Source organism: Vigna unguiculata, chromosome 7 (assembly GCF_037176805.1).
Source record: "Vigna unguiculata cultivar grain cowpea cultivar isolate G323 ecotype 2 chromosome 7, ASM3717680v1, whole genome shotgun sequence".
Classification (NCBI taxonomy): Eukaryota; Viridiplantae; Streptophyta; class Magnoliopsida; order Fabales; family Fabaceae; genus Vigna; species Vigna unguiculata.
In genome coordinates, this window is record NC_140798.1 from 43,565,748 (window position 1) to 43,581,264 (window position 15,517).

At 35.6% G+C, this 15,517-nt stretch overlaps 1 protein-coding gene across 1 annotated transcript; it reads right to left on the reverse strand.

Annotated features, from left to right (window-relative positions):
- Positions 1-2,632: 2,632 nt before the first annotated feature.
- On the reverse strand, positions 2,633-13,699 carry LOC114192359 (RNA recognition motif XS domain protein). The gene is made up of 3 exons (XM_028082058.2): positions 12,689-13,699; positions 7,319-7,626; positions 2,633-3,487 (listed from the first exon to the last, which is right to left on the reverse strand). The coding sequence occupies exons 1-3, from the start codon at positions 13,501-13,503 to the stop codon at positions 3,132-3,134; spliced, it is 1,479 nt and encodes a 492-aa protein (XP_027937859.1). The 5' UTR covers positions 13,504-13,699; the 3' UTR covers positions 2,633-3,131.
- Between the last annotated feature and the right edge of the window lie 1,818 nt (positions 13,700-15,517).

Here is a 15,517-nt window from a genome sequence, read left to right on the forward strand (position 1 = left end):
ATCAAATTATATAATAAAAATACATGAGATCTGTAGAATAAAGTTATTAGTTGTCTGGTGAAATGAGTTTGCAGAAAAATATTTAATAAATAAAAAATGGTGTAAATATGATGAAAATGATGGTATGTGTCCTAGGAAACACACACTATAATACGCGCATATGGGAGGAAAGAGAGAATGTAGAATAGTTGTATATGAATGGAATGGTACAGATAAGGTAAGGAACTTTCCCAGAAACCGAAGATGGATCCGATGAATGAGAGAGAGAAAGAGAAAGACAGAGAGGAGTGGAGCTCCACATGGGAAGAGTCAGATAAAGTAGTAAAAGTGAGTGAATAGAATGAGGGAATGAAGATACTAATCTAAATTAATTCAAACCAAAGGGTTAAAAACAGACAAACACAATAAACATTGCGTTTCAGGGTACAGTACCTGCTGCCACACAAAGACACATGCATGCGTACAAATCTCTGTCTCTGTTAAGATAACCTATAATTCTCCCTCCACACACATATTCTCCCATCTCTCTCAATTAATAATTATATATTTTTTCAATTCTATAACATTTCTTTCAGATTTTCTTTTCTTTTCATTTTTCTTCAAATGTTGTGAACCACGATCCCAAAAGGCATTAGTTAAAAGAACAAAAATAAACTTTTCACACAATTTTTCTTCAAATTACGATACAGTACATCAGCAATATCTTTTATCAAAAGTTCATATTATATAATGTTTTAAAGCATCTTTTTTTCATAGATAAACATAAAAAAAAATCAGAAAGAGAAAATATTAGCCCTCTCTATAATAATATCCTCGACACACAATTTAGTAACTTTTTCTCCTTAAAACTAATTATATCTCCAATTTAGTTATGGATTTGAGAAACTAATAAATTAAACAATTTTTTTATTTGAAGGTTGAGTATGCATATACATAAATGTTAAGAGTAATTGTCTATTAATACAAACTTTAATTATATATATGATAACGTGGATTAATCATTCACCAAAGATATAAATAGTAGTACTACAGTGACTATGATTTTGTCCTTTATTTAATATACGTCTGGGAACTTAACATGCACCTCCCAAAAATTTAGTGCTGGTTAAATCATTCCTAAAAATCTAATGTTAACGCACAAAAACAAATATAACAGAGTTTCAAGATGTTTCATACAAAAATTCATGCGAGTATCATCGTATTTTTGTTATAGAAAACTAATTTCATTAGTGAACCTGCCAATTGAACATATAAATTTGTTTTCAATGAGCACAAGAATAATAAAAATAAAAGCATACAAAAAGTAAAATTATTACTAAGAGGAAACTAAAATCTTTAGTGTGCCAAGCAAAGTTATTATCCATACAGATTAAGACATCGACTGAGAGTAACCAATGTACATGTGAAGTTACATTCAGTAAAAGGGCACACCCGGATAATCAACACCAACTGGAATGGTACCAAATTCCTCTACTACACACACACACACATCAGAGAAATATTAAACAATATATCATTTACATATAAAAAAATATAATTACATAATAATCAAAGGACAAACAAATTATACACTAACAATCTAATACAATTTTCACTATCTTCTAATCCTAAATTAAAATAGATGATAAATTTATTAACTTATATAATCATTATCTTAAAAATCGTATCAATAACTTTTTAAATTAACAATGTATGAACATTAAACTCATTTACATGCATAGATAAAAGAAAATGCTAATCAATATCCTAACGTATTGGTTATAGAATTTTGAGAAAAATAAAAAATAAAACATTTTATTGAACTACATAGAAACACATTCTCCTATAAGTACGTATTGTGCTCGCATGATTCTCAATAGAAACATTCTTCTATAATATTTCAACCAATACAATAAGAACAGTGGTTAGTTATGGAAACACATTAAACACTTTTGTCTCCATTACCCATATACTTCCCCTTAACTAAACACTATTAACAGGATAAAAATTGAGCACAAGAAATTATCCAATCCACACAAGTGTATCTGAATCTTTATTAACATCGCAAGAATTAGAAGTCAATAATGTCTTGAACTCTAAATATAGCTACTAATGTCTCTAAAAAAGGGTCCTCTGATGCGTAGTTGTATTCTGGGTGGAGATGTATTTACCATTAAAGTTCAATTACATAGTTATAATATACTATAAATTAAATATTATACTAACTAGAAACGATATCGCTTGAAAATAACAATCCTTGGTATCTTACGAACAAAAGAAAAACTACATCTGCCAGCAAATCTTTGTAGCCAGACCAGAGTATATCATCTGCAGTTATTTATAGACACTACTTCCGCTGATGTACAGACAGCAAGATCTAGCTTTACCTCCAACTCCAGCAGAATCCACTTATTTCTATGATAAATAATTTCCCAACACCACTTGTGGTGCAGGGTAATATACAAAAAACATGTATTGGTGCCTTAAACTTTAGTAAGCTGGAATACAATCACATTGCTACGAATCCAAAATCCATCAACTCCATGACCTTTTTCATTGAAACTTAAAGCCATATCATCAATGAGCCCTCCTTCTACAGCCTTTGACCAAAAATTCAAAGAAAGGTTGAAAGAAAAAAAATAGAGAAAACGAATAACAACAACTAGGAATTTGCAGTGGATAGAGGGTTTCCTCTATCAATTAAACTGAACTGCAAATAATCAATTAAAAGGGCTACTGATAAGGGGTTTACAGAGTTCGCAGGAAATCATGACTACAAATTTCCATGCCCCACCATTGTAATTAAAAAATGTAAACTGTAAACAAACAGTTCCCAGCCAACATGGGGAAAAGTTAGGATAAGACTAAGACTTTAGAAACCAGTCATTGACTTTAAGTGAGATAGTGCGTTCCAGGTTGTCAGATGGTGTAAAGGCATGCAAATCTTCTTAATGTGCCTAAATAGTAACTATGGCAGAAAATTTTCAGTATAAATTTCGAATTAAAATAAAAAAGATGGCAACGCTGCCTCCTATTGTACATTGAAACGGTCAGCACAATACATAAAACCTTTTATCATCTTCAGGAATCGTCTCTATGCAACTGGAAAGACTTTCCATGTATCCCATTTTACATTGGCATATAGTCAAACACTACATGGGTGGTTTGTATTCTCTCCTGCTCTCTATGACAGCCTTCTTCCTTGTGTCAAAATCAACTTTGTCAAGATCAAAAGCAGTCCCAAGATAGCCATACAAGACCCTCCTTTTCTCTCCTTTTTTCTCATCCACATTAACAAGGTTTGCATTATTTTCATCATCTTTTCCTAATGTTTGTGACTGCACACGGGCCCAACCATTGCGTCCATGGTTTTCCTTCTCAAAGTGTTCAGCAAGTCGAATGGCCTCCTTAAAGCCTGATTGGTCCCCAGCAAATTTAACCAGTGTTATGCCCAAATGACCATCTCTTCCATATAATGATTTTGATTTGCCACCCATAAATCCAAGCTCTGGAAAACCATGCATGAATATCAGATGGAAAAAATATAAAAGCTCACTATATCATCAGATATGAGAGGCTGATTCAAAAATAAACTTTAGAATTTGTTAGGTCCTTCCTAACAAGGAGCGTTTGCACAAACGCTTCCATCAAAGGCACTGCACTTGGACCAACTAATTTACATAAGCCCAACAAAATTGCTGTTCTTCAAGGAAAACTAAGAGGGAGTGAAATTTGGTGGAAGTAGAAGAGAAAAAACAAAAGGGCAGACCAGTGAGCAAACTATCTAAATCAAGAGACTAGAAAGCATGGGAAGCAAATGGACTATGGGAGATAGATTTTTTGTATCTCTTAATTTTTTACTCATCTGTATAGATGGTTTATTTAATTAGCACAATACAGACTAATGAGAATATAACATAATATATTCAAAACCAAAAATAGGTCTAAACTAATTAGCTTAAAGATTACTAATTAAAGGACAAGGTAACCAACTAAGCACTTGCAGTAAGACTACAATCACGATTTACAAAGATTTGCTGAACTCACAAGCTAGTAGGTGATAAAAAAGAGAGTTTAAAAGAATTAGCTTATAGCTGTTTGAAAGAACAAAGTACCCAAGCACTTGCAATAGGACTACAATCCTGATTCACAAGCTAGTAGTTGATAAAAAAGAGAGGTAAGAGATACTAGATACAACTGCACGGAGCTAGAAAAGTGAGAGATGAGAAAAAATACAACAGCTCACCCTCAAAAGAAAAAGTATGCAAGCAGAAAGAAGTAACACTTCACGAGTCACTGAGATTTGACAAAGATAGTAGAGCCAGGCCAAGCCAGGCCAGGCCAGGCTGAAAATTCCATTTGAAAGACATTAGGCACAAAAAACACTAGACAAGTACAAAATAATTCATTCGGCTTAAAGGAAACCCATAGATCAAACATCAACTCCTTTTGACCTTGTTCAAGATCAAGGTAGTAGCATTACCTTGACTAGTTAAAAATATAATTTGAATTTCCTTATCTATATATAACATCAATACTACAATATGTGCTAAAACAATGTGGTTAAGCATCAACTAAATGAATAGTAATTATTTTCGCAAACAACAATCCTCACAATAATGTTAACCACTTTCCTCATTGTTCCAACAGATATCAATAAAATAACGTCTGTGCATAAACGATCTGTTACATGTGGGCATGCATAAAGGGATGGGTAAGAAAGGCATGCACATGCAACACTAAATATTCTCCATCGCTACATAAACATCCTTTGTGCTTGATGCAAAAACAATTTAGTTAGGCAAAAACTTGATAATGTCCAGAAATTATACACAGATGAAGAGTTGTCCTACAAAAACATTCACCAAAACTTCTTGCTTGTTCTCCAACCTACCATCGCCAAAATATCAATATATGCATGGGCATAAATGCACAGCAACATTCGTGCAGAATTACATAAATAAATGGACAAGTTCATATGTCCATACACAATTCAACTCAACAAACATATGCCCTCAAGGCTGGGTATCAAATCAAACGAATAACACAGTTATGCAACAACTAGATTAACATCAGAAAACTTGGGCACAACATGAAGAGCAACACATCCTACTAGAATAACACAGTTAACAGCAACACACCCTACTTTCTTGGTTGTACAATCAACTGTCATCAAGATACAAACACAATTGGGCATGCATATATGCACAGGTAACCAATAAATATCCCCTAGCATTTATGCAATCTTAGGTAGAAATATCTATTTATGAACACTCCAATCTTCCAAGAAACAACTTTAAAGCTAGCCAAAGGAACTTACAATTAAACAGAACAATCATCCAAAAAATCAAATTATGAGAGAGAGGGCGTATGGATGCATTTCATTCAGGTCACCTATACAGTCTAAATAATGTGCTACACAATGGATGCATTTAGGATTGGTAAGCTTACTCAACACCAAAACCAAAAAAACTTCTTCAGGAGAAATAAAATTAAATAAATTCATCAAGTCCGAAGCCAAATTCTGTTTATTCTCTATCTTTTGGCTTATATGTCCTTGTACTTGTTATTGCTTAAACTTATTCTAAGGACTATTTTACAGGATCCCATATTTGATTGTCAATCACAGTATCTTTGTGCCAAAACCCATTTTGAGCTACTCACCATTGACTTCCAGTTCTCATAATTCAGTATACAATTACAAAAAGTATGCAAAGAATGGGTGGAGTGGAACGAAATTTTAGTGGCCCAGAACATGTAACTGACCACACTGATGATGAATTGGGACCAATGTTTAGTAGTTCCTTTGATGGACGAAGCAGATTATAAAGGAGAGGAGTCATCATGAGGTTCAATGGAAAAGAGTACAATGGTCCGTATTAGAAATGAATCTATGAAATAGTAACTTAAAGAAAGGAAAGAACTTCTATATATATATATATATATATATATATATATATATATATATATATATATATATTGATTTAACTGTCTCAAAAAAAATATCTATTATATATATCTAAGCATCATGTGGAGGAATAAAATAGTCCCCCCCCCCCCCACATAAAGCTACATGCACAAACACACACACATACACACTTGTCACCTAACATTAACACAATTTTCACCATCTGATTGTAGTTAGATGCACCTGTTGTGTGTGTGTATACACTTTTGCATGCATGAACTTTGCTTCTTCCACCTAACCAACTATGAGATGTGACTCAAGTTTTAGTATCAAACATCCTCCCAATGCATTCTAGTCACACTCTAAAATCAAGAGTGATCTGTGTTGCTTATTGAGAAGTTGAATCCTTAGGAGCTATATCTAAAAGTTAGTATGACAATTACATCCAGCCAACCCAAAATCAATCCAAAAATGAATACACAATAGCATTCATTCTGACCATAAGGAAATTTAACCAATATGTAAATTTAACAAAAAGAATCTAACATTTCTAACTCATTACTCGACTCAAGCATCAATGCATTATAAAAAAATTCTAAAAACTTAATTCAAGTAAATCTAGATGGGTTTTATTTTGTAAAGTAAAATGAAACTTAAAATAAAAATTATCAATAATTTGTCATAATCTTGTCAAAGCTATAATGGAAATGCATCCATGGATATAGAGTGAAACAAGCTCACTCATTGAGAGCCAATAGCTGCACATGAAAAGCTATTCTTTTTAGATACCAAAACAGAATACAAGAAAGTTCCAGAAAAACTAACTATATTTTGTAGATCTAACGAAAACAAAAGAGTGAATTCAGACTGAGACATAAAGGGGCAGTACATGCTACTGAAATGAAAAGGACAAAAACTAGAAATGACCAAAAAATTTTGATAAATATAAATTTAGTTACTCAATACACAAACCAGGTCAAGAACCTACCACGAAAATATATAAGACAGGACTTATTACCTCGCAAAATTAAAAAAAAAGAAGCAAAAGAGCACCCTTGACAGATGAATCAACTCCAAAAACTCTTTGATGTTTAATGGAAAGTCAAATAAAATCAAAATTTGTATTTTAAATTATGGGGAGTCTCTAATGTACCAGTTTCTAGTTTGATGTTGATGGCAAATCTTATACAGTCAAAATGACTTCTCATCTCCTCATCTTTGAAGAGATAATGCCATAAGAATATTCCATTAAAAACATCAGCCTAAAGCAGAGTTTTGCTGAAATAAATAATGGGAAAGGGAACTAACTACTGAAAATGCTCTACAGGGTCAACTCAGTATGCATGCAAGAAAGATTTTCCTGAGCTCATAACCACCATTAACAGAGACATCATAATAGAAGACGATAAAGAATGGAGGTTCACATTATACCTCTAATTTTATTATCCATAGTTTTGTTTCCCAAACCCTCCATACGACCATCTCTACTTTTTCCTGTATTTGTGTTATGAATGATCACCAAAGGTGGCCACATGATCAAATCATCCTGATTTGCAGCTACTTCATCGGCAGATAAAAACTGATACGCCTTCGAGTTATCAGGAGGCTTTGAGTAGTTCCAACCCATTAAGACACACAGAGCTTTGTGCAATCCCAAATGTTCAACATGTGAATCAGCGTTATCTGAGTTGTAAGTGTGCATGATGAGAGCATGCATATCTGGAAAATCTTTAGCAGACCTGAAAGTTGGAATATCAAGGGCATTGAAGAATATACTTTAGGTTTCCATCCTGTAAGTACACAGAAAAGGCAAAGTAAAGGTACATGTTCACTTCCTTTCATTTAGATTTAAAACCTAAGATGTTCTTTCTGAAATCACACAGTGAACCAACATCCTAAAGTACATCAAAGCACCAAGGTACTACTTAAGAAAACCCGAGAGTGGAGAAGCACAACCCGTGAAAGTTCTAATCAGCACTACGAATTAAGCTTGGTACCAAAGAGTTGCAGATTCCAAGATTTCCAAAGACAAATTGACAACATAGAAAAATTATACCATTTTGTGCAATATAAAGGTACATTGCTCTCTCTAAAGAGATACAGAAAGATAACTCTATTTGGTATAAACAATTATCACCAATGATGCCAAGAGTCAACTTCAGAAGCAATGAACTAAAGGAAACTGACTGGGCATAATAAACTGGGACTTGTGAGGCTAAATTCCAGTAGAAAAGGAAGAGGTAAGCGAGAAAACTCAGAAGAAAATGTATATCATCAACTAAAGGAAGAAGGAGATAATTGTATATGGAATATATGCATGGTCTAAGGTTCCACAAAATAAAAGGGATGGATGAAGCCCACCTATGTATTAAGACAATAACATCAACCTAAGTCAAGAACATCTCTATCACCCTCAGAAAATGCCCATATGATCACAAATTTCTTTTGAACAATCGAACTACAAAATTACCCTAGCTTTAATAAACGATTGAAAAACATAACAATACTCTAACAAACACTGCACCACATGTTCAAAAATATTAAAAAGTCTTAATACATACAGAACAGAGAAGGCTGTGCTGCCGTCATATATTAGAATAATTAAGAGTTTGATAGAAATGTATTACAATTTATAAATCAAGCAACATTAGAGAAAAGGGAGGAAGAAAAGGCAAACCAACACAGGGCTGGCTCCCATCATGTGGAATCTAGGAGGGTAAATAGATAAAACCTTAAACAACCTCCCTGGAGCAGGTTTTTCTCACAATTTGACATTGTGACCTCTAAACCCTAGGTAACACCAAGTAACACTTTTTAAGAAAAAAAAAACCGAAAGCACAACTATTTCCATATTAAAAGGCATAGAGAAGTATAAACCTGTTACAAATACAAAGCTAAATGAAGCAGGCGTTCTACAAATTCCATATTAGAAAACATAAGAGCTCTAGCTATGTTATATGGCAACCAAAATTTCTCCAAAGACAAACCACTAGCCCACAACAAAATTGAGATCAAGGAAAGATAATCAATAGACGCATACGAATTACGAGATAAGCAACATCACAAGTATATCTGATCTAAGAATTAGGTTTCCCAGTCCATAGATCCTAAGGAATCATCAACTCACTTCATAGTAACATGTCAAAAAATACCATTTCCCACTATTTCTAACGAACTATAACAGCAACAGCAGAAATGGACAAGTTCAACAGTTACACTGGTCATTTCAATATGAATACTAATGGAAATGACTGAATACAGACAACATATATACAAGTATACAAAATTCAAAGGCTGACTACCTCACTACACATTATTTTCCCATTATACCTCAGAACCAAAGATCTATGTACAAGATTTCCTGACAAGAACCAGAGCTAATGAAATAACATTATAAACTAACTAGTTGAGATTTTTATGGACTAAAAGACTGAGAACTCTTGATACTCATAAGCGTAACATCAGAAGCTTCATGACTAGATTATATGCTGTCAACTATAAGCAATAAACTAAATTTGACATGATGTTTCAAGGACCGTGTTTTCTAGGCTTAACTGAATGTGTACTATAGCCGTCAGATTTTGTGGGGCTTGGTAACCATATAATATGTCCTCCCTAACGCCATGCTGAGTAAGGATGGAATGAGAGCTAATCCGTTAGCCCATCACCAATTTGACAGAGTGCGTAGGCATTTTCAACTTGCCAACCCACCAGCCAATTATTGCATTGTGCTGTTTGAAAGACACAAATATGCAACAATATTGTACTTCAAATCTGAACACATACAAATTAAGTTCCAATTATTGATTTTAATTGAATAATTTAGCAATAGAAATAATCCTCTTAACTTTTCCAATGAAACGTATTAATTAACCAGTCAAAGACTCAAAAGATATTTTCATGATTAAGTGTGCCTAATATGTATATAAGAATGGCATATCCTCTGACAAGAAAAGCCAAGGACTTCAGCCCAAGCCGACTATGCCTGGCCATCCCGGACAGACCCACTTTTTGCAAGCACGTCACTAGAGCGACAGGCTAGCCTGTTTTGCCACCTCTAATGTTGAGAAAAATCGATAGATGACAAGGGCTGCCAAAAAAGAAAAAATGCTAAAAGGACACTGCAGCAGCTGGAAAGTAAAAGTTATCAAAGGACATAGCAGTTGCCAGAAAGCAAAGAAAACTCAAAGGACACAGTGACAGATGAAAAGCAAAATATGCTCAAAGGACACCAGAATTGCCCAAAAACAAAAGAAACTCTGGACATGGCAACTGCGGAAAAGCAAAAGTTTGAAAACACAGTAGTCATCAGAAAGAAAAAATGATCAGATGTCTTACAATGACCGTTGGGAGCAACAAATGGTCATCAAGAGATAAGTGATGTCAGTGGTGGTGTTCATCAGCTGACAAGAGCTCATTAAAGGGACATTGGTGGTGAGCAGCAATGCCACCATCAAATAGTAACATTAGTGGTGAACATTGACGGGTTAGTGAACAGTGTTGGTGATGAAATCGGTAACTTTTGTGAGCAATAGGTCCATAGAGAAACAACAGCTAACAAAGAAACAAAAACATCGAAAACACACACAGTTTAAAAAAAAGTACACTTATGATCAATAGGTCCATAGAGAAAGCACAGATTAGGATTTCCTTCTTACTAGGCTCTTGACGCGATGTTCAAAGAATTAGTGACAAACCAGGTCATAGAAAATGGTATGCTATGGTACCATGTTGAGAACATAGAAACCAAGAAGGAATATAATGAATTTTGTGTGTTGTACACACATGATTATTCTTATTTATAATGAAGAAATACAAATGATAACGAACAAAACCAATATATAATAATGGGAAACATTGGGTAAGAAATTTCCCTATCATATCCTTATTTAATGCAATATTGAATAAAGTGAACATCGAAGACAGATAGAATGAACTAAATGTATTTTATTAACATCAGACACTGAAACATATGTTCACTGACTTATTTATACATGTCAGCTGTTATACACTGAGCTGTAACTGTTACACACTTGACAGCTGTACAAGAAAATAAAAGAGATACACTAGAATAGAACCTACAGCTGCACAATACAAAATAATGAATACAAGCCAACTATAGGTAACTATAGTATACTAAAAGCCCCCTCAAACTCAAGGAGAATATTTTTCAAAAGAAAAATTCTTCACATTGTGTTTGGCACGAAGAAGAGCAACACACACAATAGGGTTTTTCTAAAATTTCAAGAGTGGCACAATTGGACAGCAGCAGCAGCAACATGGTCAGGTGAAGTTGAGTAAGACTGAGGAAGTGAGGAGTGGCACAATAGGGTTTTTCTAAAGTTTTGCTGGGTTTGGTTTAGATTGTGGGTTGTAGGACCCAACCCCTTCTTTTGAAAAAAAAAAATGAAGTGGGTCGCCTTTGGTCCAGTAAGGAAACCAAACCCACAAAAAAGTCTACAGAGTCGAGTTGGGCTGCATGACCCAAAAGTTTTTCCTTGCTCAAGGGATATATGAGGAAATGATAGCACCATTAAAGCCATGGTCGATCCACAGTGTCATACCGCAACCCCATAGCAACAGCAACAAACCATGACCTGATTCACCACTGCCTTGTTGTAGTGGCGGGGGACAGAAGTGCAACCACAGTCTGCCGTGGATGATATTTGATAACCCTGATCTAGTTTAGGATTAGCTTGCTATCTCACCCCCAATTGCATATTTTTGCAGATGATAACTTTTGATTCAGAAATTAAGGGAAGTAGGTAGCTTAAACTTGAGCTTTGGAGACAGACTTTAGAAGCAAAGGACTTTCACTAAAGTAGGAGTACGATAAATTACATACATTGCTACTTTACCAAGGGACAAACAAAATATGACCTACAAGTAAAATTGAAAGAAGACATCAGACAAAAGTTTCGAAGTTTAAATATTAGGACTGGATATTATAAAATGATGGGCAAATTAAAAAGAACGTCACACAAGACTACTATAATGAAAACAAAAGCATTAGCAATTGTCTATGATTGCAGACGATAGTGAAGTTCAAAGAGGTGTTTTATCGTACAGCTATACTTTATGATAGTGCATGTTGAACTTTAAAGGAACAACAGAAACAGGTGGTGGTAGTAGAACTGATACGCTACATGAGGAGGAAACAGTAGGATCGGGAACCTAGAATTTTTCGAAACCTAAGCTCCAGACGAATCCAAGTGGTAAGTGTTGTCAACCTGAAATAGAGTAATCAACTTCCACTACTCAACTGAACTGCACAGGTGCACAAGACAGAACAGACCTATCGTCCAAAACTAAAGACACCTAATTTCTTACAAATTTACAGCTATCACAAAAATTCCAAAAATCCTAACACTTCTTTTGTCTCCCCATATCTATTAATAAGCTAAAAAGGTAGTCAAAGGAGCGCCTCAGAAGCAAAAAACATCTTGCCCAATGAAGTCCAGCCCAGCCACTAAGGTTCTCCAAAATTTTCAACACAACCGGTTGTCAATCTTCTGTATCTTAGCAGCAAGAAGCTGGGTCACCTAAATTTTGCAACTTATGATTGTCATGCTAAGGTGGAAAAGTTAACCTGTACAAGAAAAACAGCATTATATAATATATTATACAACCCCCTCCTCCTTCTTGTTCATCTAATTTTTTATGCCCATTGTCTGAAGCTACCGAAGCCCATATCACCCTCAAGGACATCAACTAATACCTTGCTTTCAACCATATAAATAAATAGACCACAGACAGACAAACTTCGAAGAAACAATGGCAATGATGTGAATAGCACCAAACCTGCCAGTGCCACAAGCAAGACAGTGAAGGCGTCCCTGCTTCCCATCCTCCAAGTAACTCCTCTTCTGCGAGACATTCTCGTTGATGAGTTTCGCGAAGGTAACAAAGGCTTTCTTCAACGCGTCCTGATCCACCTGCGAGTGCCTACTGAAACTCGCCCCATCGTGCCTCGAGTGCTTGGAGGGCCTCATTTCAGGGGGGTCCACCAACTCACGCTTGAGGGAGGTACCGCCGCTGGGACCCGCAGAGAACTCGCCGCCAGAAATCCTAGAGAGGCCATTGGCGTTACGGAGGAGCTGTTCCCTCTGTCTGGCGAGGTCATCCCGGGAGCCATCGTCTTCGCCGTACTTGCGCTTTCCGGCGCCGGGAGGGAAGTCAGGGAGGCGGAAGCGACCGGGGCTGAGGGGCGGAGGGAAGCGAGGAAGGAAGTCGAGAGGGCGGGGCGCAAAGTCCTGGTAATCCGGGGGAAGGGCGAAGTAGGAACGGACGCTGCCGTCGGCGAGGACGATGGTACGGCGTTCGAGCATGTGGAAGCCGTAGGCGGGAGGAGGGGGTGGGCCGAGAGGGGCAGGATCTGGGAAGGGGAAGGGGAGAAGAGGAGGGTGATCAGATGGGTGTTTGGGGCTATGGTTAGGGTTAGAGTTGGGTTTGGGCTTGGGTTTGGGTGAAGGGGCGGTGGAGGGTTTGGGATCGGGTGGAGATTTGACGGTGGAGGAGTTTGGTTCCCAGCGGGATTTACGGTGGGAGGCGGAGGAGGTGGAGGAGGGCGGAGGTTTGTTGTGGAGAGAAGACTTCGGATGGTTGCCGCCGGCCATCCTGCACGGAGGAGATTGCAAGGGATCTTTGCCGATCCGGCTAAATTTCACGGCCGGGGCACTGCTTTCTCTGCTTTAATACTCCTGCCCCTTCTCAACTTTACCAGGAGAGTTTCACGTGTTTAGTTTTAAAACAACGAAGAGATTAAACGAAAAATAAAATAAATAGAGAATCATTCTGGTGGGAAGAAGAGGAACCTCACTTTTTATTTTAGAGCTCAAGGCTCTGATTGACCATTATCAACAAAATTTCTTCCAAAAAAAATCCATTTACCAAAAGCTTTCAAAAAGCAACTCTTGAAAATTTATAATTTTTTTCATAACGTGATAGAATATCAGTGAACTCATCAATTAATTAAACAAATCAAAAAATAAATATAGATAAACAATACTTAATTTTATATGAAAGTGGAAATATCACAAAGTTTAGATATTTTTTTAGTTTACTTTTATTTCATTGTTGCAAATAGAATCACATAATAAAATGACTATAGAAAACATTTTAAAATTAGACTTAAATACCTTTTTTTTCCCCATTTTTGCAGTGTTTGTTGTGGATGGTCCTCATTTTGACAGAATGTTTAAAATGGTCCTCATTTTTATCGAATGTTTAAAATGGTCCTCATTTTCGCAATTCATGTTTTATTTTGTCATTGTCTGTAACGCCGTTTAAATCATTTACTGAGCATTGTACATGTGGCACAGTGTACTATACAGGTGGCTAATTAACGTTAATTTTTCAATTTAGGAAAAATTTTGTAATTAGGAAAAAAAATTTATCTTTGTCTTTCTTGAGCTCGGATTTGCATAGGAAACAACTAATACTTGTCATTTCATCGTTGGATTGCAGTTGCGCTCTTCATTTCAATTTTCCAATTAATCATCATCAACGAGGTAAGTGGGTTTAGGATTTTTTGGGTTGTATTTGCTCGTGGGTTAGGGTTTTCGTAATTTTATCTTGGGGTTTATTTGTCTTTTGATTGTTGTGATGTTCTGCATGGTTTCTAAATTACCTGTTGAGACTACACCATATGCCTAAACTGATCAACTGGTGAAACTGCTGAGAATGCACCAACTACTAAAACTCAAACAACTCAACCACAAAGGAATGAAGTGGAGAGTCAAGCAGCACCACTACCAACACCAGAAGAACCATCTCAGTTTAGGATGAAATTACAGATTAGGAGGAGGTCATGATAGTAGCTACGAACGTCTTAGTTATTTTTTGGAATTTCTGATGTAGAATTCATTATTGATGTAATGCATTTTGATTTTCCCTAAACTTCGTTCAATCTCACTTTTGTCAAACATTGATGTAGTGCATTCTGATGAAGATGAATTAAAGTTATGAATTTAACTTCTTCTAAACTTAGATCAATTTAATTTTTTTCAAGCTTATATCAATATCACTTACTTCAATGCTCATATTAAGATGTCATTTTGAACATGTTGGGATTAATATTAACATAATCAAACTAATTCATTTCTTCATTTAACAATATTATAAAATAGATTTGACTTTAAAAGATTACACACAATAACAGTTCGAATAATACAATAACAACACAAGTGAACCCTATTACTAATTGCAGCCTCTTCTCTGCAACCTTCAATGACTTATCCAAATCATTAATCTGTTTCATTTGTGTAATGATGATGACATCCTTCTCATTAACACCACCGTTTTTGAAAAAGTTGCAGCCCACATTATTGGAACCACCACTCTGTAAATCAATAAACCAAAAATTAAAACCAATTTATTATTAACACAAAAATAAAAACAGATTGTATCCAAAATTTTATCGTTGAACCACCAACAGTGCATGAAAATTGGGACCGTAACATACCTATATAATGGGATTGCAGGAAGAAGAAGATTGCAGCAACACCAATTGAGAATGGAGGAACAAGATTGTCAAAACTCACCAACTACCCAAACATTTCTTACCAAAACCCTAACTCACTTATTTATCCCCAAATATCTAATTAACACACATGTACAGTACACGTAACA